Source organism: Xiphias gladius, chromosome 22, assembly GCF_016859285.1.
Source record: "Xiphias gladius isolate SHS-SW01 ecotype Sanya breed wild chromosome 22, ASM1685928v1, whole genome shotgun sequence".
In the NCBI taxonomy this organism is placed as follows: domain Eukaryota; kingdom Metazoa; phylum Chordata; class Actinopteri; order Istiophoriformes; family Xiphiidae; genus Xiphias; species Xiphias gladius.
Genome location: NC_053421.1, coordinates 18,186,761 through 18,214,334, shown reverse-complemented (window position 1 = coordinate 18,214,334; position 27,574 = coordinate 18,186,761). Strand labels below are relative to the sequence as shown.

Here is a 27,574-nt window from a genome sequence, read left to right as displayed (position 1 = left end):
TTGTCTCCACTAGTAGTGTGTAAAGTGCAGCATTTACACAATATCTTTAAAAAAAACACACTCCTTTGCATATTGCTAAAATAAAATAATTGTACATACAGAAAATAAAAAATACAACCCTTTAATAGGGTGTTAAATACACTATATGTCATCAGTAGTCAAACTCTTTCTTGACCCAACTAGTTTGATCTTTCTTCACCTGTCACTAACTGTGAATTATGGTGAACCTGGTATGGCAAAGAAGAAAAAAAGAAGAAGCTGAAAGTATGGATACACATGGGATGTCAGGCCTGTTGAGTACTGTACACGCTTAATGTTCTTGTTTTGTCAGTGCAATAAACCTGTTAACTTAAACAGAGGGAAGAAAAGGGGGCTAAAGACAACCCTGATTACCCAAAACTACTGTACTGGTCCTGTGTGTAATCAACGGTCAACACCAACTTGATCATTAACCCTTTGCCATATAGTATTAACATAAACATCCCGAAAAAAACAACATTCAGAACAACTCCAGAAACATAATTTTTGATTTTAGCAACACAATCTTTATCTTTTAGTTCCAATTTAAAGTTAAAGCGCCAGTGACATTCTCTCATATTTAAGCAGCATATATCAGTTCATTAAAGGAATAGTTACGCATTTTGGGAAATACGTTTAAATTTGCTTGTTTGTCATGAGATGTTTTACGGGGAAGTGTGTGACAGACTATTTCTTGGCCTGGAGCAGTGACGCCCTGAAGTGTGCGCTTACTGTGGCTGGGTAAGAAATCGTCTGGCACATAACTGCCCCTAAAAAAGCAACTTGTTATTTTTACAATTCAGGTTTTGTACAGATTAAAAAGAGATATAATTTAATCAGTGAGCTTTAGATGTGCTTTGGACAAAGCCAGGCTGGCTGTTTCCCCCTGTTTCCAGTCTTTGTGCTAAGCTAAGCTAACCAGGTGCTAGCTGTAGATTCACATTTATCGTAGAGATATTAAAGTGGTATCGATCTTCTTATTTAACTCTCGGCAAGTAAGCGAATAAGCATATTTCTCAAAGTGTCAAACTATTCCTTTACAACATTTCTCTTTGTGTCTATGTCAAAAACTAGACATGACATTAACATCCTGGACAGCCTTAAAGCTGTGACAGGCAAACAGGTGCTGAAGAAGGTCCTAAACAAAACTAAAATAAATAAAAATTAGCTTCGCCTGTTAAATGACAAAAAAAATGGGGAGATTATTCACCTAAAAGGAAAGCATCCTTAAAACCAGGTTTCACAAAAATATCTGTTTCACAGAAGGGTCATCATCAAGCTGCATGTGTTTGGGTTTACACCACACACATGTATGTCATTTTGAGTTTCGTTAGCTAGGGAAAAAAAAAATCTACTTGTTTTTCTACTTGCTGTTTTCTTCATAAAAATGAATTCCTCAGTGCCTCCATTGTCATTTTTAATCTAATACTACTAGTATCTGAAAATGCTTTGAGTGTCGTGCTCAGTTATTCTACAATCTTCTACACAGGAACTGTGAGCAGAGACTGAGTTTATTCTACTGAAGAAAACATCCAGTAGTCACTGGATGATAGTAGAACACCTAACCAGCTTCTACTCTTGTTATCTACTCTATTCTACAGCTACTCTACGTTTACTACAAATGTACGTCCCTTTATCTCATCCATACGCCCACCATTTGGTTAAACACAAAAGCTTTGTTTGATCAATAATTTACACAGTTAATCAGTGAAAATCAAAATTACAATGTACAAGATGCTTGTCAAAATAAAGTGTGATGTGTTTATCAGTCTGAGACAAGAAAAAAAAAGATCCATTGTCCCAATTTGTTTTGCTTTGGATAAAAACATAAATTAAGACAGTGGTAGTTTATGGTAGTAAATCCATAATTTTTATGTTCTTTTCTACACCACCGATGACTTGAACCAGAAAGGTCTTCCATGCAAAAAGACCTGATCCTGTAATGCTGACTGAAACAAGTCTATACGAATCTGTCCGTGAATGTAACCCAGTCCAGCCTGACATCAGTGCCAGCCAAAGCAGAAATAATCAGACTAACATGCTTCCCCCCTACAATACGGAGTCGTACAGAAAGCAACCACCGATCAATAACTTAAGTTCATATTTCATATAAATTATACAAACAAATTCAAATTTCTGAAGCAGTATGTGAAGACTTTAGTTAAAGAAACTACCTAATACTACCTACTGCTTTGTCTACAACATACTGTTGTCTAATCTATAGAAAAAGGATTTATCATTTAATACAACCTTAATGCAGAGAGTGTGACTGCATGTAGACAGCTTTTTATGGTCAAATGTACTAAAACTGTGACCAGTGTGATATGAAAATGAGATCAATATGTTAGTGTACTGTTTCCCAGTTTCTAATCGAACATTTTGATACAAGTTTGAATAAATATTGTCTGTCCTTCACTGTTTTTTTTTCTCTGTTTTCCAGATTATTCCAACTATCATTTGTGTTTTTTAAAAAGTTCACTGACATATGAAGATGTCGCAAATCACATTTGCACATAAAACACACTCGTAAAGAACGTGAAATTCTCTTTTCCATGTCTGTATTTGATTTCTCCCGTTGGCTATTTTATGTAACATTAGTATCGATTGTCTTAACACCTTTCAGAAGTAATTTTCACCCTACAGCAGCCCTTTGTAAAATCAGATTGTATATTTATTCAATCCTCATCAAAGGGTTAAACATGGCTTAGTTTTGAAATACCTCCTAATGTAAAAGACAGGACCATCGTAATGTTTTCTGCTCACTAAGTACTGTACAGCATCCTGAAATTCATTGGTAATAACTTACTTTACCCTTAGAACTCCAGGAGATGTAGTTTAGTTTCTCGGAGGTGCATTAAAGAGATGTAATGCACTGTAATGTAGAAATTTCCAGTCTTTGTTATGTTGCTTTTTATGTCACAGTTTGTTACAAAATAAAAATTAATTCCAGTTGCCTCTTTGTAAAATCTCATTTTTACATGTTGTCTGTATTTGCTCAGAAAAAAAAGGGCAAAATCTTAAAGAGCATCAATATATCAGAGGTTGTTTTATAATTCTGGTGCCTGATGTATGCATCCTATATGACTTTGTTTGTTTACTTCTATACACTACAGCGTTGTTATCTAGTGTGTGCATGTCACACCTTCACCCCTGAGTAGTCCAGGCTGTGAGTGTGTGTGTTTGTGTACACGTTATGTGTGTAACTGAGTCTATATGTGCGTCACTCTGTGTTGTTGACGCTGTAGGGCGGTGGAGGGTCGAGACTGTGTTCAGAGGAGGGAGTGGGGGTTCCCGGGAGTCCAGAGGAGGGAGTCGGAGAGGCTGGGGGCTCTTCCGAGTCGGAGTTCTCCAACGAGAGGTCATCAACCAATGCTCTGCGTCCACGCATTGCCAGGGGCAACGGAGCACGCCTGGACAAGAGGAGAGAGACAGTTACAGTATGTCCTGCTGTGAACCAACTGAGTGCAGCATGAAGCAAACGCAACACAACGGGGCAGTGATTTGTTTGGTAAACTACCAGCAGCCATTTAATTACTGAAAACCTGGGCTACCAGTAACATTTTTTTCATTATTGTTTTTTATTATTCTTCAATTTATTGATTGTTAAGTCTATGAAATGTCAGAAAATAGTGAAAAAGGCCTATCACAAAACTGTTACCAGAATAAGTATGGCATATTTGCTTGTGACATGACTGATTAATTGATGACTTAACGATTTCTGTTCATCTACTAAGCAATTACTTGATACTAGAATGATCATGTCTTGTAGTAGAGCATCAGAATAACAATAGAATATTAGAGTATGGAGGTCAAAATTAAAGGAATAGTTCGACATTTTGGGAAATACGCTTATTTGCTTTCCTGCTGAGAGATAATGAGAAGATTAATACCACTCTCACATCTGTATGGTAAATATGAAGCTACAGCCAGCAGCCTGTTAGTTTAGCTTAGTTTAGCATAAACACTGAAAACAGGGTGAAACAGTGAGCCTGTCTCTGTCCAAATGAAACAAAATCCATCTAGCAGCTTCCCAAAAGCTCACTAAGCAGCATGATATTTCTATTTAATCTATACAAGTTTGTGGGGGTTATGTGCAAGGCAGTTTCTTGTCTGGGCACAGTGACTTTTCTCTGATTTTTGTATGGATTAAACAAACAAGATATAACATGTCAGTCAGTGAGCTTTTGAGGTGCTGTTTTTTTCTCTTGTTACCTTTGGAAAGAGCCAGGCTAGCTGTTTCCCCATTTCCAGTCTTTATGCTAAGCTAAGCTAACCAGCTGCTGGCTGTAGCTTCATATTTACAATACAGATGTGAAAGTGGTATCGATCTTTTCATCTAACTTTTACCGAGAAAGCAAATTTAAATAATGGTTGCAAAATATCCGACACATGTTCTATATGATCTGTAGATGGACTCTCCACTTTTCCACACAAGAGACACACAAATAATAATTTGATAAAAACAAAAACAAACAAACAAAACAAAACACACACACACACTGTGACCTACTTATCTGGTCTCCATTCGGGGACGCTGAGTGTTGGTGTGACGCAGACAGATGGACAGTGAGTCGGGGTCAGAGTTAGATGGACACAAATTGATGCAACAAAAGAACAAAAGCAAAACAAATCATATCAAGTTAATGGAGGGTTAAAAAACAAACAAAAGAACAATAAATGATGATCATTTAAGCACAGAAAATACACGCACACACTCTCATACGTGTGGGTACCTGAGTTGGCTGCGGAGGGAGGTGATCTCTCGTGTCATGGTTTGACTGCTGTCGGTGAGCTCCTCCAGCTCTCTCTGCAGCTTCCTCTTCTGGGCGTTGGAGCGAGAATTCTCCTCCTCCACCTCCTCCAGCTGCCTCTTCAGCTGCTTCAGTCGGACCATCGACTTATCCAGCTTGGGGGTGAGGGGGGGAGAAGAGAAGGAAAAAGACAGAGCGTATTGCAGAGGTCAGGGTGAGCGATGAGATCGGAGGAAAGAGGGGAACAAGAACAGAGAGAAGGGGACAGGTATATAAAAAGAGAGATTAGTCTGGGAACAGGAGGACTGATAGGGATCAGGAGTCAGATTAAATCTGTCAGATTATCAGTGATGTTTTGGGAGGAGAGTCAGTGTCTCTGCTGGGGTTGAAGGATTTATTTTTGGGAGTGGAGTTCGCTCTACCTTCCCAATGAATACACAGATGCAGGGAGAGGATTAGGATTAGGTTGGACTGAGCCGGATAAATCACTCATTTTAGGATGATTTTTCAACACTCTCTGTGCCATGGGGCAAAATTATAGCGGCAAGCTTAGCTGACATGGCCCCCATTAAATGATTATTTAATGCTCTGTCCCTGGCTATACTATTCTGTGTGTACTTCTGTGGCTCACCTTAACTGATAAAGTCAGGGTAATGTTAATTTTCTTACCTGTTCTCTGTACTGGTCTGCATGTCTCCTCTCGTCCTCTGCTTGCATCATCACCTCCTTCAATTTCTTCTCTGTCTTTCGCACCAGTTTGTTGGCAATTGCTCGTTCCCTGAGAGGTACGACAGGTCATTATAAGCTACCTGCTGCACCAAGCAATTAAAGACATCTATCAATGTAAAACATTTCCCACTAATTGTGCTTTACGAGCATTCTGGATGAATTAAAAGTCTGTTGTAAGAATTCGTAACAATTAGATTGTTTTTATTTTAGACCAGTGTATACCATATGCCACATTTCTGTCCCCTTGTTGGAAGTTGCTGTCCTGCCTTAGAAAGAATTATTTTACTTTAGAGTATTAATTATTACATTAGTTGTTGAAATTTATGTTCACGGTGTGGTTTGTGTGGGCTGTACTGTGATTAAAAAGGTGCATATGGTATATCTACAGTATTCATGAGGAACAGCAGGGAATTAGGGCCTTTTCTTTTTACTTTATTTTTTGTATATTTGTATGTTTTTAGTTACTCTGTGTTTTCAAATGTTAATTTGTGCTGATGCCTCTCCGTTTCTCTCACTGTCTCTCTTGTTCCAGCTGCTCCTCCATTGACTCTATCTTTGCCTCCAGGGCGGCGACGCTGAGCCTGTGTTTGCCCCTCATGGCTCCCTCCAGCTCGCCCAGCCGGGTCTTCAGCTCCTTGTTCTGTCTCTCTAGCTGCTCCCGAGCCGCTTCCGCCTTCTGGGCCAAAGTCCTCTCTCCCTGCAGCTGCACGGTCAGAGTTTCCACCTGGAGCACGAGCAGAGCAGCAATGACAGTGTGTGATTACGTGAATGTGTGTGATTGCAGAGGTGACAACGAGAGCGGTGGATGTGTGTGCAAATATATGTGCCGTACCTGTAGAGCTGTCTTCCTTTGTCTCTCTGCCAGTAGTTCAGAGTTGGTCTGTTCCTCCTCGAGCTCCTCTTCCAGCTGACTGACCCGAGCCTCTAACCTCCGCTTCTCTTCACATAACGCAGTTCTGGACAGACATAAAATTTTAGTAATAGCAACACAAGCACCAACACACTGAATGACACAATATACCAGTAGTAAAGAGATACTAACTTTCCAGAACTGCTGTTGACCATCTCGTCAGCCATCTCGTCTCTTTCCTGCTGAGCCTGTCTCCTCTGTCTCTCTGACACAGAAAGCTCCTACACAGAGAAATGGATGCAGAGTCATTTACACACTAATATCCATATTAAATGCATTTTATCTTAATATTCCTGCTGGGTTTCAGTTAAAGACACACACCTCAGTGAGTTGCAGGACTTCTGCTTCCAGGGTTTGGATTTTCTTCTCGCTATCTTTCGACTGGGCCATCACCTCATCCCGAGTCAACTTGGTCTCATCCAGCTCGCGAAGAACTTCCTTCATTTGACCCTGTGACAAATAAAAATAAATGTTAAAAAAGCAGAAGGTTGACATGTATAGAAAATCAGTGCTTATTTATGGGGAACTTGCTGTTTTACCTGCAGCCTCCGTAGCTGCTTCACAGCCTCCTCCTTGCCACGGCTGACTGTCTCCACCTGGACCTCGGCCTCATGCAGCTCTGCCTCCAGCTGCTTCTTGGAGGACACAGCCTGAGACCGCTGACTCCTCTCCTCCTCCAGCTGGATCTCCAACTCCCTCACCTAGCATAGGAAGGAAGACATAAGAACATTTTGAATGATTTGGAGAAAGGAACTGCAGAGCTGTGGTTTCCTCTCTCCTTCCCCCCTCTACCTGTTTGCTGAGTGCCCTCCTCTTCTCCTCTCCCTTCTCCTCGCTGGTGCTGATCTCCCTCTCAAACTGAGCCTTGAGCGCCTGCAGGGTGACCTCCAGTCTCAGCCTCGAGTTCTCCGCCTCCGCCAGCTCCTCCTCCAGCTCCTGTGTCTGAACTCGCAGGTTCTGGGCTTCTGTTTCTAAGTTCCTCCGGGTCCGCTCCAGCTCATGAACCTAATCCAAGATCAGATAAGGGAGGGTTACTCACTGAGGACTGGGACAGAGAAACAACAAAGGAGCCCCAAGAGGTAGATTCTTACATTCTTGCCGACATCATCCTGCTGGTTTACAAGCTGTTCCATTTCCACACGGAGCTGCTTGTTTGCCCTCTCTAGCTCTTCCCTCTGGTACTGGGCCTCCTACATACAGAAGCACAAAGGATTAATCACCACAATCACAGATACATAACAAACTTTCTTGTATTGTCTGCTCTCAAATAGTTTACCTGCAGGGCTCGGGACAGTGCAAGATATCTTGTCTCCTTCTCTCGGCTGTCTGCTTCTGCTCTGTCCCTCTCCTCTGCCAGCCGAGTGCTCACCGCCTTCTCCTCTGCCAGACACTGAAGGGCAACGTGAAGGAGGTAAAGTTAGCCTTCTCAGGGAAGACATTTCAGGAACATCATCCCAATTACATTTTTGCAGCCTGTGCATGGAAGCAAACTGATGAGCTTCTAACCTGGTCAAACTTCTTCTGCCTCTTCTCCAGGGCCGTGCAGTTCTGCCTCTCCCTCTGCAGGGCCAGCGTCATGTCCTCTATCTCCTCCCTCAGACGTTCCCTCTGTCTCTCCACTCTCTCCTTTTCCTCCTCCTTCTGGCGCTCCCTTTGGATGGCGCTGTCCAGTTCTCTCTGAAGTTTCCTGCGTGTCTCCTCTCCAGCTTCCACTGCAGTGTTGACCTCCTCCGACTGCTTACGAACCTCCACCAGCTGCGAAGGGGGAGCAGAGAGTTCTTTATAAATGTCGTGGATATGTTTATTGAAACTTTACGAAGCAATTACCATCTAATCACAGATTTTACATCTTTGATCTCCTTTGGATATTGTGAATTGTTAGGGGAAATTGTTGGAAACTCCTTGAAATATGAGAAACTGCAATGTGATATTTCCGTGTATGCATAAATCGTTCTTTTTCACCTGCTGGGTGTGAGTCTGTATCTGCCGGGACAACTCTTTGGCTCTTTCCTCCTCCTCCTCGAGTCTTTCCATCAGTCCGTTCTTCTCCTCCTCCAGCGCTCGCACCCTCGAGGCCAGAGCCATCTTCTGACGAGTTTCATCCTGCAGCAATTCCTGAGAGAGAGGAAAAGACAAGAGTGAGTGTCAAAGTGTTTTTGAATCAGGATAGCAGCCAATTCTTCAATTCAGTGCACTTTAAAAAGGAAAAAATGCCATTCTCTCAGCCTTACATCACACCTGACCCAACTGCGGTGTTACCTTTGCATCATGCAGCTGGCTCTCCAGACTGCTGACCTCTTTCGAGAGCCGAAGGGATTTGGTGTCCGAGGAGGACAGATTGCTGGAGAGAGACTCAATCTCACACTGAAAGAGACAGAGTAGGAGGTAAATTTATTAACAAATAATAAAACACAAGAGGATCTCTTTACTGCAGCACAGGAATTTGCTTATACCTACTTGGCCAGATATGAAAATTAACAAATAAACACCTTGGTAAATTATGGTTCAATATCACTGTCCGCGAATTCTGTTGTACCTGTAGCTTGTGTATTCGCTCCTCCCTGTCCTCCCTCTCTCTGTCAGCCTGAGCCAGGCGGGCACTGAGCTCCTGCAGGTGACCGTCAGCCCTCTTACGACCTCTCTCGCTCTCTGTGCGGCTCGCTTGGAGACTCTTGAGCTCAGAGGTCAAACTCTGCCTCTCCTCCTCCAGCACTGCCTTGGCCTTCTCCAGGGACTGACGCACCTGAAAGAGAACATGGACAACACATGATGAGTGAGGGTGCACGCTTCCTTGTGCTTGTGTTTTTGAGCATAGGTGTGAGGTTCTCGCACTCTCTTGCTGTTGTCGAGCTGTTCCTGGAGGCTGTCTATGGCGGCACTGTGTTTGACTCTGAGCTCTGATAGCTGGGCCTCATGGCGGCGAGTCTCCTCTTCAACACATCGCTGGAGCTCACTTAACTCTGCCTCCCGACGAGACCTGTACAAGGAGGACGAACGGGTTAAAAATCTTTTTCTCTAATTTTTGCCCTTTTATTATACTATCTTTTTAAGTCTTGATCTGAAAACAGAAACACAAAATATGACCTTCTCAATTTGAAAGCCTAAATTGAGCACAGTGATAATTTATATTGTATATCCTTTACCTTAGCTCCTGCTGGGCAGCTGTGGTGTCCAAAGTGTCCTCCAGCTCGGTTCTCAAAGCCTCCAACTCCTCCCCCAGGTCTCGCCTCTGCTTCTCTGCCCTTTCCCTCATTCCTCGCTCATTCTCCACTTCCTCCTTTAGCTCAGACACCTGGGACATGGCCTCCCTCAGTGCCCTCTGAGCTTCAGCACGACGAGCACCCTCTTCCTCCAAACTAACAGAAACAGAGAGACATGATCGTAGTATGGAAAATCTAAAACAGTTCTTTTTGCGTTATTTTGTCTATTGTATGTCTTCCACCGTCTCACCGGCCCTGTAAGGTGGTGATTTCCTTTTCCTTCTGAGCCAGACTGCCCCTCAGCTCGGCTGCCAGCATGCCCAGGTCTGAGAGCTGCTCCTGGGCTTCCACCGACTCGCTCTCCATCCTCCTCTTCCACTTCTCCTGCTCCAAGCGACCCTGCTCTTCACGCTTCAGGCGCTCTGCACACAGCGATGAAGCACGTTACGATCAGATCACAGCATTTCACTCGTGACAACATTCAAATCAAACTTGTATATCAGAGTTACCACCAACCACCAGTTAACTACTGAGTTATAACTGTCAATGACAAGATTGATAACTCGCTTTCTATTATAAAATAGGGTGGTAAAATATGAGATACCACTAATTAATGCTGCACAATTATGGTGATGATGATGATAGTCTTAATTATTTTTGCTAAATGTTGAGGTATTATTTTTCACAATACTTCGTACCCCAACGTTTTAAAATTGTGAAAAAATGTATCTCAACTTCACATTCTGCTTAAAAACCTTTACATAAAAAGCATTTCATATCCACAAAAATATACATCAAAATAAATTCATCTTCACATAAAATTAGAGTGTCTTCTTAGAGCTAAATTCAAATAACAATCAGTTATTTTAATGACATCACAGTATACTACTGTACCACGTCAAAAGGACTGATCACTACATAGAAAATGCAGTTACATTACACTTCTAGATCTCTTGTGGAATGACACTAGGACAGTTACCCTCTAGGTCAGCGATGACAGCCTCCTGTTTGTTCTTGAGTTTGTTCAGACTTTTGGTTTTCTCCTCTTCCTCGGTGAGCTGGTCGGTGACCTCGCTCAGGCGCTCCTCTAACTGTTTCTTCTCCTGCTCAGAGAAAAATAGCAATAATATTGTATAGGGTTACGAATTGCACATAGAAATATGTATACAACACATATACATGGCAGGTTTAAATGTGATGTCCACCTTGCTGAGTCGGTCTCTCTGCTCCACTGCATTCAGCAGGTCGGTTTCCAGACTTTTCACTTTGGTCTCCAAGGTAACCTTCTCCAGCAGGAGGCGCTGTCGGGCACTTTCCTCCTCCTCTAACTGCTCCTCCAGGTCCTGACAAAGACAGAAGCGATTAATTTTGTGACATGTCAGGACAGAGACAGACTGGAGTGAGAGCGAACAAGACAAGGCTAAAAATCTACATTAAAGGATTGTTTTAATGTCACTCTTCTGTTTTTACGAATGAACACCTCTGGCAGAAAAACAGTTATATATCCCTCCTGACCTGTATATTCTGCTGCATCCTCTTCTTCTCATTGGTCAGATGCACGCCCCTCTCCTCCTCTTCCTCCAATCGACTCTCCAGCTCGCCCAGCACTTCCTCCAGCTCCTGCTTCCGACTGGCCAGCCTGGCTCTCATCTCCTCTGCCTCAGCAAACAGCTCCGCCTCTGCCTGTAGCTGGTCAGCCAGCACTGACTTTTCCTCCATCAGCTAGAACGTGATAGAGAGAGGAGGAAGAGGAGTGATGACTGACCGACTGATTCATAGCAAAGTTAGAGCAAAGGAATTTCAGTGTAGGGGGAACAGGGACCAACAGTCAGCTGAATACGATGGAGGTTTCTTTACCTGAGCGTGTTTCCTGTCCAGCTCAGTGTAGTCCTGCTCCACTCGGGTGAGCTTATCCTTTGCCTTCTGAAGTTCAGCTTCCCTGACCTGGATCTCCTCATCCTGCCGGGTCACCTGCAGCAGGGGTTTCACCTGGTAGGACCAGATCAAGGGTCAGAAGTCAGTTTGACGGACAGCCACATTCCTGCATCCCCTCGTGATTTCATTTCATGAATTGGGCTAGTGTTATTTTTCATTCCGTTGTCATGCATCTAAAGTCATTGTATGGATTGTAAAAAATAATGTTTTAAACTAACTAAAATAAACTAAAGTGACGTAAAATAGAGTAAAATATACTCAAAAGCTTTAAGCTGTGCCACTTGGAGATGTCTGCATTGTATATTTCATGTCTATGTCATGATATAGTTGTGTTCAAAGTACCTTAGTGAACAGCCGCCACCACTGCCAGTTCCTGAGTTTGAGGTAAGCAGCACAGTTCCGCTGCATCACCCTCAGTGCGCTCAGTTGCTGCTGCTTCTTCAAAAAGGCTCTGAGAGGTAACAAAAAAACACAATAAATCAAGAAAAATACATGTGCAGGTAATCTCTAAAGTGATTCAAACTGGCAGATCATCCCTCTGGACACAGAAAGTAGATAATGTCCGGTATTAGCATCTCTTGTCAACTTAACTCAAAACTATGAGCAGTAAGTAAAATTTTTACTCTTTTTATTCTGCTAGATTATAGCAGAAATTAACACCTGCAAGCAGTTGACTAGGTCATTAATCACCATCAACTATTTAATGATTACTTTGACAGGTGCTGAGATTTGTCTTACAAAACTCCCTTTTTGGCCTGTGCTCCCTCACACCTTCCTACTAACATACACCTTCCTACTAAGACTGCGTGACTGGTATCACAAGATATTCTGCTGTCAAGCAAAAAAGCAAATGACAGAGCAGTTTTCTTAGTAAAGGCAGTCACTAGGGACACTTAATTAGAGACTTATGGACACCTATGACACTTTTTTTAAATTTGCACTTTGACTTTTTTTGCTGTTTTTAAATGTTTTTAATGCATTAAGTAAAGCACTTTGAATTGCCCGTGTCTGAAATACAATATACAAATAAACTTGCCATTCCTTAGTCTTGTTATTACAGATTCATCAAACAATGACTCCATGAACATTACATTTTTTAATAACCTCTAATTAGTTAGGCTTCACTGTAAAAATATAACTTAATTATTTATGTCATTTACAGGCTTTGATAAGCTTTGCCAAAGACCTGTCAATGCCGCTGCAATTCCTGAGTCACTGATAGGGGCTGAGACAAAGTTAAAATATTTATGCTTCTTTAAGAGTGAAATACAAAACTGCCTCCTAAACAGCAGCAAGCAAGTGCTCCTTAAAGAGAAACCCCACCAGTGTTAGATGTTTGCCTTCTCCTATCCCTTTAGTTTCATTTGGTAAAAGTGCGAGGCTCACTGGCTGAGGACTGAGGATAAATAAAGCTGATTTGTGTATAATAAATATTTACAAATTACCAACAGAAAAAACATTCCAGTACTTATAAAAACATCAATACAACATGGGAAATGGCGAAGTGTAGCTTACAAACTAAACAAACTTGTACCTATCATACCTCTCAATCTCTGTTACTGTTTACTCTTTGGTAATACTCTTACTTGCGCGCTAGGTAGCCTCTGGCAGCGCTCTGAAAGCGTATGATGGTGTCAGTGATCTTTAGGTCTCTCTCTTCTTCCAGGTGAGCCAAGACTCCAGCTCTGAAGAAGACTTTACTCTGACCCACCCTGAACAGGTTGTGATCGAGCTCCAAAGCACTGATCTGAATGAGGACACAGGTTTCAGTGGGGGGGTCACTCCAATACTATACTGTATGTTCATAGCTAATGAAAAATGACTTACCATGAGTTCTGATGCCTGTTTGCCATCCATGAAGGTGCGAGGAATAGCATTGGGAGTCAGTATCTCATATCTGGAAGACAAGTGTGATTCTGTAAGTATGCATGTTTGAGTTTGAGGATGTGTAAAAAGGGTCATTTACAGGTGCCAGAGAAAGTGCTTGCGGAAAAATGTAGTGTGTGAGAGTGAGAGAAAGAAAGAGAGAGGGACAGATGGTTATGAAAGGTAGCTAATTTGTCATCCAACCGCTTACGTGGTGAAAAAAATACAATCACACACACACACACACACACACACACACACACACACACACACACACACACACACACACACACACACACCTCTGTCTGAACTCCTGGAATGGGATGCGGTTAGGGAAGCCTTGTCTGCAGATACGGATCCCCTCCAGAACACCATTACACCTCAGCTGATCCAAAACCAAGTGGGGAGACAGCTTACCGGCCTGAGAGAGAAAAGAAAAAAACAAACAAACAAACAAAAAAAAGTCAGACATTTCCTACAGTTCAGGTTTCTTCCATACCTGTATTCCTTTATCCACTTCATCTAGTTCCCCCCTGTCTCACCCTCTTCTCGTGGTTGGGGATGATGCAGCGGAGGAAGTTGGGGTTGGTGTTCCTCAGTGTGGCCATCAGCTTGGTTAGAGACTCTTTATAAAGCTGACCAACAGTTCTGAACATTCCCTTCTTTGTCTTCAGTCCTGCTGCTCCGAATGTGACCGGCCCGCTGTTCTCTCCTGACGACACCTGGTCCAGACCCACGATCCTGTCCACTGGACGAAAACAGAGAGAGAGAGAGCGGATTCTCAGTTTCAGTAGCGATTATCAATCAAGTAGAGTGAAAGTGAGACTTTGCCAGACCTGATTTGACATGGTTATGTCTGAGGAAATGCTATGGCATAATGATGGCATAAACATTTCACATCTGCTTTCACATCTGCTATCAATGCTCTGGGCAAGTGATATCAGATGATTAACAATGGGTGCAAAGCTCATTAGAGATGCAGTGGTTTGATTTTTTTGATGCCAAAACCAATAAAGGGTTTATTCTCACCCATATCAGCCAATAGGATACATGAACAGAATCTTAGAGTAATACAAGTGCATAACAGGTAAAGCCTTTCCAGCTGAACCTGTTAACTTTGGACATGTGTAGACAGGTATGACTACAGGTTTGTCTGTCTAAGACCATGATGACTGTATTTCTGTATTTCTTTTCCTGATTTGACAGCTGTATTTAGTGATTTGCTCCTAGAAAAAAAGGTCAAATATCTGCAATAATGATCATACTCAAACAGTACTGAAGTTATTATTTAAACATATGCCAATATGATACTGCATCTCTAGCGCTTATTCAGGATCACATTTCTGCTTGCACATGGTTGGTTTGAATGAAACTCTTCCAGTGGCAGTTGTTTGTGTCAGTATTGCGCAGCACAACTCATTATGTGATGCTGAATTTGGCTTGAATGACTAGTCAAGAGCATGCTGCTACCTTGACACTCAAATTTCTACAAAACATAAGATGAATTACTTTGGTATTAACGGAAAAGGCTAAACCATACAAGCACAGCACTGTCACTAAAAGCCGAAACTTGGTTAAAAAAAAAGCAAAAAGAGAGCAGCTGCACTAACAGCACAGTGGCAATATGCTAAAAGAATTAACAATGTGTAACAGCTTATGACACCACAGCACAAATATCAACTAAAAAGGAAACAAAAGGGCACAAAAAGGCACACTACAATCAAAAACTGGGCAGACAGAAAACAATACAGTAATGTGAGCAGAGGTGGGAGTGAGGAATGTGAGTGTGACACACAGAGGAGGAGAAAAACCTACTGTCGGAGCCATTAGCCTGTAGTGTGGCATAGGAGTCAAAGAAGTACACACGAGGAAGAGTTTGAATATCTAATGCAGGAAGAAGGAGAGTATAGGGAGAAAGTGGAGCCCAAGTGAGCAAGAGAAAAGAACATGAGAGAAAGGGAAAAGACCAAAAATAAAAAATAAAAAAACCCACAGGAGAGAACAAGAAGGAAGAACAACAGAGAGATGAGCCGGAGGTAAAAGACAGCAGAAAGATAGTATAGTTACATAACAGAGAAAGGGAAGAGACAGAAATACAGTCAAGTTAGTACATTTTGCACCAGAAATGCTTAAAAAATACAGTTAAAAGTACATTAACCTGATTTTTTACATACATTTTTGCATACAGTACAAATATGAAGTCCACGACCTAAAGGTTTACTGTACATGGAGAATGGACGTGTAAATCAGCCTCACCCTCCTTCCAGAGCTCTGAGACAAAATGATCTGATGACTGGTGGAGAAGAGATGCCACATTGTCGTTCAGAGGATCCATGTTCTTCACCAACCAATCATCTGCCTTATAGTCCACCTGAGAGTGGGGAGGAAAGACGGGGAAGACAAAAGATGAGATGTGCCTTTTTGCTAGGTGGTTCATTTGAATAGGAAAGATGGTGGGCATGAAATTGGCTAAAAAAATTAGGGATACCTTTCCAGCATAGTGAATGATGGAGAAGTCAGCTTCCCCACGCGGCTGCTTTGACTTGAAGAATTTTGGATGGCTGCCTTGCTCAGCAGACAGCTTCTCCACAAATGAGCGGTCTGTCGCCCGAGGAAACCAGCACTCTTCATCCAGAAGGGCCAAAACACCAGGTGGGTGGGCCTGACACAGACAGGGAAAAACAACAAAATTTACTGTGAGTTAAAGGTGGATTTATAATTCAAGATGACAGAGTTTTAAAAAAACGCCGGCTTTCTGCATGTGTGTACCGGTCTCTCAATGAGGTCGATGCAGGGCTGTAAGTCCAGGCCAAAGTCGATGAAGTTCCACTCGATGCCCTCCCGCTGGTACTCCTCCTGCTCCAGGATGAACATGGTGTGGTTGAAGAGCTGCTGCAGCTTCTCGTTGGTGTAGTTGATGCACAGCTGCTCAAAGGAGTTTAGCTGCAGAGGAGGGATTTAGGAAAGCAAACAAAGATTTATAATATACATCAAGTCATGTAATGTAAACTATGGAGAGACATACTCTCATATATGTCTCATGCTTGTGGGGACGTTCCACTGTTTACAGTTTAACACTTGCCCTAAACCTAACACTGATTGCAACCTAAACTTTAAACATAAGTTCTGACTTTAAACTCGCCTCTTAAAAAAACCTGGCCTAAATAAAACCACTTCACAAAATGTTTTCAAAGAGACAGAAGCAAGAGAGAAGAAGATGGCATTAATTTTGTTCTCTCTCTATCACAATCTGATGAATGTTTTCATTGGCATTTACACATACAAAGAATCAAAATTCAAACATCAGCACATGATCAAACCTGGAAGATCTCAAATCCAGCAATATCAAGGATCCCTATGAAGGAGGCTCCCTGTCTCTGTCTGCGGTCCAGAGCTCTGTTGATCCGATGCACCAACCATCTGAACAGACGCTCATATGTGGCCTTTGCCAAGGCCTCCACAGCAAAGTCAGCCTAGAAGAAGAGAGAAACACTGTTAGATGCACTTCACAGGGGCACGTCTGTTTATCTGTTTCAGTGCAGATGTCTACGCTAATAAAATCTTACCTGTTCTTTAGTCTGGGCCTTCTGCACATACTCTCGACCCACTTTGATCCTGGGAGTGAGGATGGCCCGAGTGAACTCTAGCACGTTGATGCCCAGCAGATGGCACAGTTTCTGAGCAGCTGTGTTATCAGGCATGGAGGCTTGGTCCTGGTTCTTCTCTTTCATGAAGGAAATGTTCCCAAACTGGAGCACAGAGGAGATCACCTTCAGCATGGCTGAGAAGAGGTCAGAAAGGGACACAAAGGGTGATTGATAGCAAGGATGAAACATGCAAGAAGCAAACTATTCTCTCTCTCTTTCTCCCCTATGTATCATCCCCCTCTTACATATCAACTCTTCTGGGGTGAAGCCCATTATGGCCATAGAGTCCATGGTTTGGGTGAAGTTCTCTGAATCGCTCTGACCAGGAACAGGGATGGAGCCTCCACTGAGAAAGCGGTAATCGTCAGCAGTTCCTAAGAGCAGGTCCGCTAAGGAAGGGAAGACAAAAGGTGAAATGGAGAGATTTAATTAAGAATTGTTAAGGACAGTGATGTATTACTCGACCACTGATTATAAGAATAACATATAATATGTATGTATAGCAGTACATCACACTTGGTCAACCTCTGTCTTTCTGCTCACCTCTTGTTTCCTCTGAAGCTCCACACAACAACTGGTAAAAGATGTGGAACGTCCTCTCATCTTTGGCCTGACGAGTGGCCCGAGACTTTTCAAGAAGGTCTAGATTTATATGTCATGGACATGTAAAACCGAAAATAGCATAGTAATGCAGTTTCTTATCATAAAAACTAGTTAAAACTATTGTGCATTAGTTTTGAGATTAGGATATAAACCTTTAAAGAAAACATTTAGTTAACATATTTTTACCAATGGACAATGAAAGAGTGACGAGTCAAGTTTCAGGAACCACTCAAATTCTTCTCGCTATCTATGCTCATCTAGAGATCAAGGGATTCTACTGATCTGTCAGAACACATGTAAAAGGATACAGGTCTCAATGTTAGCACCGACAATGTAACCTGCCACATCAAAATTAATGCGGATGAATTTACCCTGAAGAAGGAGGAGAAGTGGTTTTATGTTTCAGTTTATTTTGATAGTAAATATTCAAACTGATGATATTGACATAATTTCAGGAGCTAAGGACAAGCGAATAAATCTGGTCAGGTCTTACAAATCTAGAAGAGTTGTCATTCTTGACAGTCTTTGCATTGCCAAAGGCCTCCAGTATGGGGTTGGCCTGCAGCAGCTGTTTCTCCAGCTCGCCCTGAGGCACACAGGAGACATCAGATCAGCTTCACAATACTACAGAGATAAGAGCCCTAAGCAAAAGACTTCCATAGCGACTATCGACTAAAATGCACTGTTTAAGCCTGCTCTCTTTGGACTAACCACTGATCTGTTATGTAAAATGACTCATCCTTGAAGAGCAGTGACACCAATCGGTGCATTTTAGGGCCCAGAATAGCATCCACAACACACACACCATTGCCGATCCCAGGAACAAATGATTCTCAACATCAATAAGTGTAATGAGCCCTCATTATTTAAGCAATCAATAATAAAGGCATCAATCATGTTTCACATATAACTTATTAAAATTGAGTCTCTTATATTATTAAAAGGCAATCTCTGGAGACCAACTAACATGAGTCAGTTGAGAACCACTGTTCTAGAGCAATGAAGGCAGAGGGAAGTAGCAGCTTTAGATGCTAACATCATACACAAGCTACATGTTGGCTGATTCTATCTAGCTGCAATGCATTACTGCAGTGCAGTAGCCATCTATACAGCAGCAGCGGCAGCCAGTGATGGGTATCGGGGGAGTTACTGTAGCTACAGGAGGCGGTTATACTGTAAACACTGGCAAGGAATATCAGCCAGCCAACGCTAAAAGCAGACACACAAACACACACAAAGCAAGGGGTCTGCAGTTTTTAAAGTGACAACACACACAGCAAATAATGTGTACACTGCACACATTGACAAAACCACATATTTAACTGTGTACACTTGTTCATTCGAGGCACACACACACAGACGTGGACGGCTGCATCAAACACAGCAACACCTACTCCCAAACCCAACTCCACGCTCATTTAACTGCATTCACACATATTGTACAGCTCATGTGATTTAAACCACCTCTACAGCAGAAATGTCTCAGAGTTCAACAAATGCCTGTGTCATTACAAGTCACTGGGAATGGGAAACCAACCCTAAGTCCAAAACAGGCCAAAACTAGAGACCCCGAAAGCCAGGCTTTCTTCTCTTAAAAGTCAGAAAGAAAAGCAATATGCGCAGAAGATATGATTCTCTTTATGTAATGAAAAGAATCGTATCAGCTCTAGTAAATATTCTACATGGAAAGTTTCAATCTTTACAAAATCTTACCCCCAATGAATAAACCCCAAGTTGTCTAAATACTTTCATACTCACATATTGTATACTCTGATGAATTGTGGGGGAAAGATGAAGTTTTAGGAGGGAGGAGAATGGGTGGATGGGAGAACATATGAATGGGATAAGCAAACAACAAAAAAAGACAAATAAGACAACAATAACAACATCAAACAAATAAATACAAAAAAGCAGAACCAAATATACTGTACAGTACAATGCTTCACTCTTATGAGGAGACACATCAGTAGTAAGAGTTTAAAGGTTTGAGGTCACTTTGTTGAGTTAGTCAGAATTATTGTGGCGTCCATTAAGGAGAAAATAAGATGGGAGGAAGGCAAAGAGAAGGACAGAGGAAACTCACCCTGTTCACCATAGTTATTCCTCTTGTTAAGGACCTAGAGCCATCCATCTGAATAAGCAGGAAAGAGAGAGGGACAATGGAGAGAGAAACTAATGAGGGGAAACAAATGCTGGGAGGGAGTAAGGAAGGTAAGGAATAGTGCTGAGAAAAAAAACAGATCTGATTGACGGAGAAAAACCCACTCCAAGGTGAGATAAGATGGACTTGAAGGAAAAGATATGATATATTGTAATTATAAAATCAGTCAGTGTGAATAAAAAATTAAAAGAAAAGTGTTGTGATGCAGGTTTGGTAAATTGTGGGTGGATTAGGAAAGAAACGCAGTGGATTTCAGAGAGCAGCAACTCTGAACTAATAAATTCACCACTGAAAACACTGCAACAGAGATAGGTCACATTAGGTTAAAGGGATAATTTTTGGGAGATATGCTTTTTTTTCTTTCTGAGACTTAGATGAGATAATTGATACCACTCTCTTGTCTGTGCTCTAAGTACAGAACTGGAGACGAGAAGTGATAGGCACATCCAGTGCTCTGACAGAAAGCACATAAGCATTATTCTCAAAACTATGCTACTAGCAAGATTTCAGTACATTGATTCAAAAGAACTGCAAAGTGAATCAATATATTGAGAACAGTCTGAAAATCATGACAACAAATGTCAAACATACAGCAGATGAGTTGCAGTGACTAAGAGGAAGAGTACTGACGAGTTGAAACAACTGTAACGGGGATCTGACTAATTTAAACCCCATCCAGAGGGTTGACATGCAGCTTTTGAAGCATTGTTACATGAACTCCCGACTTACTAATTTAATGTTCTTTTCAAGTGTTCATTAAATTGTCTATCTCCTGTGCATTACAGTAATGTGAAAACAGTTTTGCTTATCCTCTACTTGGCTTTCTACAGCCTCATCCTACTTTATATTCTTCTTTCCTATCTTTTATCTGTTTCCCTAAACACTTTTTCAGCTCCTCAATCTTTCCTGTTTTCTTTCATTCTTAATGTTCCTAGTAGGTCCTTCTTCTCTTTGTATGTCATTTTTTCTTTCGTTGTTACTTCTATGGGGTCAGACTCTACTGACACGTACCTGCAGAGCTTCCTTGTTCCTACCCAGAGTGCCACTCTTATGGGAGGAGGCAACATGAGCCAAATACTGGATGACTTTCTTAGTGTTCTCTGTTTTCCCGGCTCCAGACTCGCCTCTGAAATATACACATACATACAAAACCACGTAAGAAACACGCATGTACACAATGAATACCATTCTCTTAGCAAAAAGGTCCATCTTAAGCACATGTGGTCTAAATTATGAACGGTATATACAAGCACTTTAAAGAGAGGGAATACACAGGAACAAGTGTCCAAACACACATTTATCACACCCATAAATACGCAGTACATTCAAAGGCACAGGTCTAAATAGAAAGCAGGTGTGGAGGATACAGGCTGTGTCAGAATTGTTACTCTTGGAGAAGAATGAAGGAGAATGGAGCAAAAATAGCAGCTGTAAAAGACCTAAAAGAAGCAGACACCTCGTCCCAAATATACTTAGAAACTGATTGAAGATTAATCTAAAGTGAGTTCTTGACAATGACAGGAAGAGTCTGGCAGGAAGACAGGATGACAGAGAGACGGATGGCAGGTCCTCAGGCGAACAGGTAGGTAGACAAATGATGGGTAGAGACAGACTGGAGCCTATATTCACATTACAGACCTTAAGGCTCAGTTCGGACTTTTTGCTCTGATCAGATCTTTCTGTTTTGACTCTTTGAATTCATGTTTAAAAATGGCTAATAATGAATATATGAACAGTAGTCAGACCTGGATCTGCATGTTTATAATTATTGTAATTACAATTACAATTTACTGTAAAACAACAAATACGTCACGTGCATTTCCCACATGAACTACGAATATCATCAGCAAATGATATACATTTAAAAAAAATTATACACAAAAGTTACTAAATAAGGCCAGAAAGTGCTACAAGACAAAGCTGTAGCTGTATTAGCAGCTGGATCGATGTGTATGGGAGCAGTAGAGGAGCCAGCACAGTGGGGTGCTTACTGTTTAATTTCTGTCTTGGAGTTATTAAGCTGGGTCACATGGGACAAAAGACTCTGATTTGCATTACATCCAAAACCACATATGAGGATGGCCTAGAACTGATTTGAAAATATCAAACTTTTGGGGTGTCTTCTGGTGTCTCAGTGCTGCATAAAAAGGGATCTTTTTTTGTGTTCACACCACTGACAAATATTTCAAATCTGTGCGACGTGGATAAAAAAGAATTATTTTGATCTATATTTGCTTGAAATCTGAATATATTACAATTACATACATATATGCATGCATGAACTAACACACATAAAATTAAACACATGAAAGCACACAAGACACATATAGCACATGTACGCACACTCCAGAGAGGCAGACACTCATTTTCCTCATGGCAAATTACACACAGACAGAGACACACTGGCGTCCTGTTGCATATTACTCACGTGCAGAGGATTGACTGATCTTCTCTGTCTGTGAAAGAAAAAAATACTGTGAAGTCATACTGCATGAGTGAAATGACATTATGTACATCATTTGGCCAGTGTATGACACAAATACTCAATTAGAGACAACAGGTTTGGCCAAAGATGAAAGAGATGAAAACACCCTAGACTACAAGAAAGATAGATAGAAAAATGTTAAACATGTGGTTTAATACACGGCTGACAAGACAACAGAGTCAAAATCAAAGAGCTACAAGCATCACAGCTCTGGCTATTAGAAAGTCTACTCACGTTGACATACAATTCCATTAAATAACATACAGAAAGGTGCTCTGTGGGAGTCAGGAAGTTATCAACCTTTTTGAGTCACGAAGTGAAGGGACAGTTAACAATAGAGAGAGAGAGGCAGAGAGCTGCAAACCATAAACAGCTGTGTCCATGCACCTCCCCCTGCTGATTTCAAATGATTGTTGTGAATGCTCTGACACTTTGACTCTCACAAACACACTCAATTTATTATTTTCAACATGTCACACTAGCCCACTGCTCCGGTGTATAAATATCTGACTATGCTCTGACTCTTGGCATGTGAGTCGCTCCCTCAATAGTTAGTACTGTAGAGAGAAGCAGATCACCAGCTGAACTGGTCTCTCTAGGCTTACAGACCACACAACGCTAGTAGTCAAGGGGTAGACTTTGTTTGCAACATCGCTTGTATCTGCTTTTAAGATTCCAACGCATTCAGTCTGGAAGAATTCATACTGGTCCTACGGGTTCAATCGGTGTGGTTACACACCTACAACCTGCTCTGAAGGGGGTGGGGTGGGAGGTGGGTGGGGGCAAATACATAGACACAGAGCCTCATCTGTCCCATCCTGTTGTCTCAGGAAGACACCCTGGGGCAGAGACATTGCTCAATCGACCCTTAACTGCTTTTAAATGGTTGCTGGGAACTCTCTGTCTCGATTCATGAACTCAACATGACAGGTAGGGCCTAAAGAAACGCTTGCCCTGAATTGTTGTTACTAGTATAATATTTGGTTACTATCATTACCACGACAAATATTTAATACTATCATTAGGTCTACTCCTCATTAAAAGGAGTCCCACACCTGTAAATCTCAGTTGCGAAAAATACCGTCCTACCTGTGTGTTTTCACTGCTAAAGCTTTTGATAAAAGCCATGGGTTAAGAATATACCACACCCTCAAACAGCGCTCATGGTGTGGCTTAGCGATCAAAGATCACAGATGAGATTCAGTACCACATTCCAGGCCAGCCGCACTGAGAGCAGATGTATGGGTTAGCTGTAGTGTCAAAATTAGTCAGGGGTCGGAGGTCACAGATAGCATTGAGTACCTTGTAGCATGCTGCGATAGGCAGCCTCTGATATGGCGTAGATGTGCGGGGGCATCTCGTGGCGTTTTTTTCCCCGGTACATCTCCACGATGGACTCTGTGTAGATGGGCAGGTTCTTGTAAGGGTTCACCACCACGCAAAACAATCCTGAATATGTCTGGAAAAACACATAGAACAGAGAGATTTGCATGACCTTATCTTCAGTAGATTCAAATGGAGCCTTTTATTTAAGATATCAATCCAGGCCAAATACAACTGTCTCATTTATTTGTAGTTCTGCTTGAATGGGTTGGTATACACATTTTGTAATTCTCCTCGGACTACTGTCTGTTTTTTAATACATACACTCTTTCTGCATTCTTGCTCACTTGGTTTAGGTGACTGATGCCAAATTTCAGGACATTGTCAATAATTGTGGTTGCTGTGGGTGGCGTGACTGCTCCTGTTTCATAACTGAAGGTATAGCATAATCTCATTGAACTGTTGCTTCAGTTGAAAGTAAAGAAGTACACCAGCAGTCTTAAGCCCTAAACACAGGTCTTTCTTTTCTGAATTCAATATATTATGCAGGTTGGCACCATCCTCTGATTACTTATTGTGGAACAGGTAAACAGAACACCTCATCCAAACATTCAGGGCTAAGCTACTGATCATGTGGGAATTGTCAGTAGGACACAAACTGGCTCTGGATGGATTTGTTTAGAAATAGGATATAATCTCTAACATTAAAATGACACACTGTCTACACATGTAACCTACATAAGATCAATACATAAACATCCACAATCACAATAAAAATATGTCTGCATCATCCACTCATAAAATGCACAAAAACACTCCTACACCAGATTTGTCATATATGCAACATTTTGTAAGATTATCAATGTATCATTTTTATCATTATAAAGGGCAATTCTACACAGCGCCCAGCCACACCCAGACATTAATATTCTCATAATGCATTCCAACTGTAGTGAGAGTTATGATTATAAAACCACTTTATCTTAACTCATATTTTAATACACCTCTATGAGCTATTCCAACAAGCCACCCCTGCTCCTCTCTGCCCATATCTTAATCTTTTCTTCCAGCTACATATATCTATCTATCTATCTATCTATCTATCTATTCCTACTCATATTTCTTCTTTGCACTCTCATTCCTCCTTTTCTGCAACAGCAACCAGAGAAGGCCCCACTGTCACCACACATACAGGAGCAACTTTGTAAACTGACTCCTCACCTCTCTTACCGCCCATATCAGTTACACAGGAGATGCCAGAGGAGCTCACCGCTAACACATTGCACATAATGTGTTGCACATAACATCACAGACTGTATTTGTGCACAGACTGCTTCCTCTTGTTCATGTATGTATGTGTACAGGTGTACTGGTGTGAGAAACATTATTAGTTTTAATGCTGTGAATGCGTTCATCTTCCCATGCATTAATTGTTTTGTGCTCTCACATAGATCAAACCAGAGTAGTATCTCTCTCTCAGGTTGTGCAACACAGAGGCTTCGTTGAGGCAGGTGAGGTCGGCCATGTCCTCCACTTTACTGAAGCGAGGAGGGTTCATCCGTTGCACTTCCTCCCTGGACAGAGTCAACTTCCGCTGGCTGTCTGTAAGCTCAACCTCCACCTCGTCTCCACGCTCCTCCCGAATACTGGCCGACTGAGGGTAGACACACAGAGAGATTTAACAAAGAAAGTATAGGAGATAAAGGAAGAGTGTGCAAATCATATAGCAGATACCTAAAACTTGCTTGAGAAAGGAAATCCAACACAGTAAACATCATGTCTGCATTTATTTTTAAGATATCACGGTCTGGTGCCAAAAAGCTACGCATTTACAAGATATTCTGTCAGAAAATCAATCTCAGAAAAATCAATCTCTTGAAAAGAATAATGTTAATTCAATGTTTAAAATATTGTGCATTAAAAAGATGTTGTTTGGCAGCTTCAAATCCTCTCAGAAGTCAGAAATTGTGGATGATGCAATTTCAATTGATGCACCAAAAAACAAAGAGCTTTTAGAGCAGTCCTTGCTCGTAATGAAAGTAACTTTGACTAAAAATAATGCAGATTAAACTGCGAAACTGTGTTGGATTACCAATCACAAACCAGTTTCAAGATTCTGAAATATTTATTGTGCACCACAAAGAATAGAAGCTAATGGCTACCTAGAAGTTATTAGCTTCAGTTTGCTTTGGAAAATTGTGGCTGTATTGTAGATTTGTACTAACTGGGCTATAACACATAAAAAACTCTTGTCTAGGCCTTTAATGCTACAGTAAACCAGATGGCCTGCATTTTAAATGAAACAAACACTGAAACTATATTGGTGAAAATTTTTGGCAGAATCTCTGCCAGTTAATATTTACAATATGAGTGTCATTAAATCCGACAAAAGACAATAAGTGATGGTGACTGAAAATAGAAGAGAGGACCTCCTTTGTCACGCTGTTGGTCTTGTGCTTGCTGGACAGGAAGTAGTAAATTCAGGGTTTGACCAGGTCACAGGGCTCTGCTCACACATGCACAACACACAAAATACTGTATGTGTATGTCTGTGTTTGCGTGCGTGTGGGTGTATATTAGTCACGGATTGAACTACATGCCCAGAATATGAAACTGGATGAAAGCATGGGTGTCTTTGCGCGTGATTATGTGCGTGTACAGAGTATGAATGTGTATTCGGTTTGTGTGTGTGTGTGTGTGTGTGTGTGTGTGTGTGTGTGTGTGTGTGTGTGTGTGTGTGTGTGTGTGTGTGTGTGTGTGTGTGTGTGTGTGTGTGTGTGTGTGTGTGTGTGTGTGTGTGTGTGTCTTTGCCCGACAGGGCCATTCTCAGATCATGAGTGTAAAATGAAGTCAGTGTCTCTGCAACGGCCTCTTTAACATTAGGAGGCTGAAGGAGACTATTGTTCTATTCATAGAGCTCTCTATGAAACCAGTCCAGCAGAGAGAGGGAGACTCAGAGATAGGACATTGAATTCATATGTCACATCCTAAAGTATGCACCAATGAAAACTTATAATGTGCATTATACAAGTATCAAGGCAAACTGGACCTAATTAATATCATGACAAGGGCCTTGCGATAGTCTTTAGGTCTAAATGTGTTAGAAAGCATCACAAAGCGTATTAAAGAATCTAACAGGACAAAGGAGAGCATAATCAATAGGGCATCATCATGGGGATACAAACTCATAAATATGATAACAAACACACACACAAACACACCCTGTGCTGCTTTGCCCCACCTGTTTGACACACCTTCAGTGGAAGGTACATACTTTGGGCTAATAATTTACCAGAGGATTAATAGTCAGACAGTGAGAAAAAGAAACATGGAAACAAGCTGGAAAAACGAGCCATATTTAACCCTGAATTTCAACTTGTTTATTCTTTTTACATCTACTGTGTTCTCAAGAACATGTTGGTGCTTTCTGGAAACAAAAGCCAAAAGGTCATCCATTTCTCTTCTGAGTGGACAACACTAGCTTACCTCAAAGCCATGCTTCTCCGATGGCACCCACACCAGCCTTTTGGCTGCCCAGTCGGCCTGGCTGGCAGCGGAGAACATAGAGTTGGAGGTGGGAGACCCTGGCGCCCCTGATGACAGGAAGCGGGTGACATCATTGGCACCACCCCCCGTTGGCCTGGACATGGTAATACTGGCACTGGGTGGGGAAAGACACAAAAAGGGGGACAATATAAAGTTAGTCTGTGTTCAGCCATTTCTCTCCATTTCTATTCTCTTGTGGGAAGCTGAAAACTGGAGCGCCGTGGATGATGTAAAGGACTGTCAGACAGTGACACTGATGTGATTTTGTGTCAAGGCATTACAGATACACACTTCATTGGCACCCACCCACACATATAGGAAGAGCAGTAGTAGCATGCAAGTAGCATGCAGGCCATATCCAGCTGAGATTGGGCCAGGGATGGCCTAATTGGAAGACACA

The 27,574-nt window shown here is 41.7% G+C and overlaps 1 protein-coding gene across 1 annotated transcript in view; it reads right to left on the bottom strand.

The window, feature by feature from the left end:
* Positions 1-1,211: 1,211 nt before the first annotated feature.
* The window catches only part of myh14 (myosin, heavy chain 14, non-muscle), a 29,727-nt gene continuing 3,364 nt past the window's right edge, over positions 1,212-27,574 (bottom strand). Inside the window, exons 2-46 of the mRNA XM_040117175.1 lie at positions 27,115-27,289; positions 25,076-25,282; positions 23,608-23,764; positions 22,249-22,276; positions 20,832-20,946; positions 19,743-19,790; positions 19,418-19,429; positions 18,153-18,245; positions 17,968-18,031; positions 17,600-17,698; positions 17,302-17,445; positions 16,976-17,190; positions 16,730-16,882; positions 16,179-16,352; positions 15,898-16,071; positions 15,666-15,780; positions 15,225-15,293; positions 13,952-14,157; positions 13,709-13,830; positions 13,371-13,440; positions 13,130-13,290; positions 11,886-11,994; positions 11,466-11,597; positions 11,124-11,330; positions 10,814-10,951; positions 10,588-10,711; positions 9,859-10,030; positions 9,552-9,764; positions 9,241-9,385; positions 8,945-9,151; positions 8,668-8,772; positions 8,371-8,523; positions 7,915-8,163; positions 7,685-7,798; positions 7,500-7,598; positions 7,201-7,413; positions 6,948-7,109; positions 6,730-6,858; positions 6,541-6,629; positions 6,331-6,454; positions 6,014-6,222; positions 5,439-5,547; positions 4,752-4,924; positions 4,529-4,552; positions 1,212-3,428 (exon numbers count right to left, since the gene is read on the bottom strand). Coding sequence (XP_039973109.1) covers positions 3,239-3,428; positions 4,529-4,552; positions 4,752-4,924; positions 5,439-5,547; positions 6,014-6,222; positions 6,331-6,454; positions 6,541-6,629; positions 6,730-6,858; positions 6,948-7,109; positions 7,201-7,413; positions 7,500-7,598; positions 7,685-7,798; positions 7,915-8,163; positions 8,371-8,523; positions 8,668-8,772; positions 8,945-9,151; positions 9,241-9,385; positions 9,552-9,764; positions 9,859-10,030; positions 10,588-10,711; positions 10,814-10,951; positions 11,124-11,330; positions 11,466-11,597; positions 11,886-11,994; positions 13,130-13,290; positions 13,371-13,440; positions 13,709-13,830; positions 13,952-14,157; positions 15,225-15,293; positions 15,666-15,780; positions 15,898-16,071; positions 16,179-16,352; positions 16,730-16,882; positions 16,976-17,190; positions 17,302-17,445; positions 17,600-17,698; positions 17,968-18,031; positions 18,153-18,245; positions 19,418-19,429; positions 19,743-19,790; positions 20,832-20,946; positions 22,249-22,276; positions 23,608-23,764; positions 25,076-25,282; positions 27,115-27,276 — 6,177 coding nt within the window. The 5' untranslated portion in view covers positions 27,277-27,289 and the 3' untranslated portion in view covers positions 1,212-3,238. The remainder of the gene's footprint in view (positions 3,429-4,528; positions 4,553-4,751; positions 4,925-5,438; positions 5,548-6,013; positions 6,223-6,330; positions 6,455-6,540; positions 6,630-6,729; positions 6,859-6,947; positions 7,110-7,200; positions 7,414-7,499; positions 7,599-7,684; positions 7,799-7,914; positions 8,164-8,370; positions 8,524-8,667; positions 8,773-8,944; positions 9,152-9,240; positions 9,386-9,551; positions 9,765-9,858; positions 10,031-10,587; positions 10,712-10,813; positions 10,952-11,123; positions 11,331-11,465; positions 11,598-11,885; positions 11,995-13,129; positions 13,291-13,370; positions 13,441-13,708; positions 13,831-13,951; positions 14,158-15,224; positions 15,294-15,665; positions 15,781-15,897; positions 16,072-16,178; positions 16,353-16,729; positions 16,883-16,975; positions 17,191-17,301; positions 17,446-17,599; positions 17,699-17,967; positions 18,032-18,152; positions 18,246-19,417; positions 19,430-19,742; positions 19,791-20,831; positions 20,947-22,248; positions 22,277-23,607; positions 23,765-25,075; positions 25,283-27,114; positions 27,290-27,574) is intronic.